This window comes from Penicillium subrubescens (genome assembly GCF_028828155.1).
Source record: "Penicillium subrubescens strain IBT 31985 chromosome Unknown utg000001l_segment0_segment0, whole genome shotgun sequence".
NCBI classification, from domain to species: Eukaryota; Fungi; Ascomycota; class Eurotiomycetes; order Eurotiales; family Aspergillaceae; genus Penicillium; species Penicillium subrubescens.
The window spans coordinates 1,104,362-1,107,652 of NW_026643151.1; the positions used below are offsets into that span (position 1 = coordinate 1,104,362).

Sequence of the window (3,291 nt, forward strand, 5' to 3'; positions counted from 1 at the left end):
CTAATTAGTTCTCTAATAATAGTAGAATTAAACCTATAATTAATAAAGAATAGTATTTCCTTTGTTGCTGTATATATTATATTGTTATATACGAACTATACTATTAGTAGCAATCCTGTCTAGTTGTTTTGTTAGAAGTTTATATAGTGTCGTAGGTATTATTTTAGAGTCTGATTAACTTATTTAGTCTGTCTGTTAGTTTATAGGTAATACGTAATAGAGAGTCTATACTTAATACCGAGTTAGTCCGCTAGTGACTGCTATATATTAGATATAAATAGTTTGTCTCTGTCTGAGGTAATCCTGCTTAGTGTGCTGTAATTAGTGAATATGTATCTAAGTAACAGGTTCGCTATTTATTGTATATTAATAGTTTCTATTATCGGGATTATGTATACGTATTTAGTTAGTCGGTTAACAACTACTATAATTATATCGTTACCTTCTAAGATAGGTAGTTTTATAATAAAATCTATTATAATCTACTCCTATAGTTATCTTAGTACTTCCGCTAGTTCTATTTCTCTGTAGGGTATATATTGTAATAACTTATTTTGTTAGTATAAGTCGTATTACTAAATATAGTTTTTGATCTTCCTATAAAGTGCGGGAATATAGTAGTTTCGTGTGACTTTTTCGACGGTTTTCTCGATTCCTAAGTATCCTTATATTAGTTCGTTATAATAGAGCTAGATAATTTTATTCTAAAGGTCCTTAGGGACGTATAATAAGCTGTAAATATAGACTAAGCTATCTTTTATTAGCGTAGTACTATTTCCTAGGATCTTCTGTAATAATTCGTTGTTAGTAGTAGATTTTCGAATCCTTTCTATTTACTCGTCGTTTTGTAGTTCGCTAGTTACTATTAATATCTAGTAGTTATAAACAATATTACCTTCTTTATCCGTAGCGAGGATAGTAGGTACTACCTCCTTAATCCTAAGTTCGTAGTCTAGTCGTTAACTTAGCGTGTCCGCTACTATATTCTTAGTTCCCTTATAGTATATAATCTTAAAGTCGTATTAGGCTAGTGTTTCTACCTATCTAGCTTATTATTGTATAAGTTTCTTTGTCGTTGTAAAATAGGTAAGGTTATAGTGATCCGTTCTAACGATTATAGTATACTTAACTCTCTCTAAGTATACCCTCTATATCTAGAATACTAACACTATAGCTAATAATTCCTTATTGTAGATATTATAGTTTAGCTCTACCGGGATTATCTTGCGTAACTAGCTAGAAAGCGATAGGTTTAAGCTTGTTATCTTATCCTAGTTATATAAGTTAAGCTCTAAGCGTAAAATCTGATACGTTAGTTTCTATAATAATTAGTGTATCGTAATTAAATATTATAATAATCGCTTCTCCTGCCTTCTTATTATATATTTCCTTAAGTATAGTGAATAATTTCTCTACCTCGTCGTCCTATTTATGTCACGGGCCAGTGCCCGATGTTGGTCACGTGTATCACGGGACCTTGGTATGTTGACGTGGGGAACGCGCGGGATTAACTTCCCCTCCTTAAGCTTTTTGTAAACAGCATGTTGGCCTAGTTAGATTGAATCTAAGTCTTGCTTCAGCCCTTCACATACAAAAAGCTTCCTTCTACACCCAGAAGTATCATTGGTCATTGGAAAAGCCCTAGGAAAGCGACCTAGGCACTCATTGGAAACACCCCTGAATCCCCAGCGATTCAGCGACGAACACACATCGGAACGGAATCCTCGCGCATAGATCTCTTAGCGCTCGAGACGTATTAGAAAGCCCTAGAAGATCCCAATTCCTAGGCATATTAGAACATTGGACGAAAAGCGACCGAAGCATTACCGGCACGCTACGTAACCCCTAGCAGCAATGCAGCAACAGGAATCGACAAGCCCTCCCGGGTGGGCGCGAACGCTGCTACAGCAGATAGCACAGACCCAGGCTATGCAGAACGAAGAAAGGGAGCGGCGTCACCAGCAAGATGCTGCTCAAGAGGAGCGGATGCGTCGCCTCGAGGCAATGCTGGAGCAGCAGGCCTCACCAGCCGCAACGACGACCACAACGAACGAAGAGCAGGCGACACCAGCGCGATCGGCCGCCGAATCGGTGCCGATTCCCCCCGAACTGAGACGATTCACCGACCGAAGCCACGCCTACCAGACCCAAAACCATTCGGTGGAAGCACGAGCGACTGGCCGACCTGGCGAATTTCGATTGAGAACAAGCTTAGCGTGGACGGCGAAGCTATTGGTTCTCCCCAGGATCAATTTATCTACGTATTCTCTAGACTAGAGAAGCTAGCATGGAAGAACACTGGAACCTTTGTGAAACTCCGCCGAAACACTGGCGAACCGCAGGCCTTGCTCGATTTCCTTGAGAGTATCTACGGAGACCCGAATATTAAGGCACGCGCAGCAAGACGACTCCACCAGATTCGACAACCAGAGGATATGAGCTTTTCTAGATTCCTTCCCCGACTAGAGAAGGAGTTCGCGGATGCAGACGCTCTTGAATGGCACGACGAAGCAAAAAGGCAGATCCTTCTTAGCGCGCTCAATAAGACCATGACGAACGCGTTAATGAATCGAGGTATCCCTGCTACCTCGTCGGGCCTAATCTCCCGGCTCCACGAGATCAGCTCGGATATAGATGCCCTTAATATCAACAGAGAGGAACGAACACGTCGTCCGCGCTCGACTAGGCAGAATAGCGACGAAATGGATTGGGCACCGACCGTGTCGGTAAACCGTGCCGAACCACACACGAAACACCGCCGACCCGAAAGTGGAACACCGAAGCAAGCTCAATGGGTCAGCCAGGACGAGATAGATCAGCGACGGGCCGAAGGGAAATGCTTACGATGCGGGAGATCTGGACACCTTATCGCGAGGTGCGCGTTACTACCAGCACAACGGCCGAATAGTGCGCGTATCGCTACTTCCTCGAGCAAGAAAGAAAAGGGGCGCACAGTTAAAGTGAAGAGGTCGAAGCCTACGAGTGACCTAGATCTAACGACTTCCGACGACGAGAGTGTGACCACCGAGGACAATTCGGAAAAAGAGTAGCTCCTGTTCTAAGCCGCGAGCAGGAGCGAAAGGGGGTCGAAAAGCTACTAGAACGTGAGACACTACCGTTTATAGTCGATGCTAGAGTGAATGGAATTCAATTTACACAAGCTCTTGTCGACAGCGGTTGCCGCTGTTATGCAACAGTGAATGAGTCCTTAGTTCAGGCGTTTGACCTCCCGCGTATTAAGATACGGCCACGAATCCTTGACGGAGTGGTGCCGAATCAGTACCAAATCAC

General features: G+C 42.9%; 1 protein-coding gene across 1 annotated transcript; it reads left to right on the forward strand.

Moving 5' to 3' along the window:
* Window positions 1–1,854: 1,854 nt before the first annotated feature.
* On the forward strand, window positions 1,855–3,050 carry N7473_000339 (uncharacterized protein; the record flags this gene model as incomplete). The annotated part of the gene is given in 2 exon segments (XM_057146279.1): window positions 1,855–2,261; window positions 2,273–3,050. 2 exon segments carry the CDS (start codon window positions 1,855–1,857, stop codon window positions 3,048–3,050), a joined length of 1,185 nt encoding a protein of 394 aa, XP_057014165.1.
* Window positions 3,051–3,291: the final 241 nt, after the last annotated feature.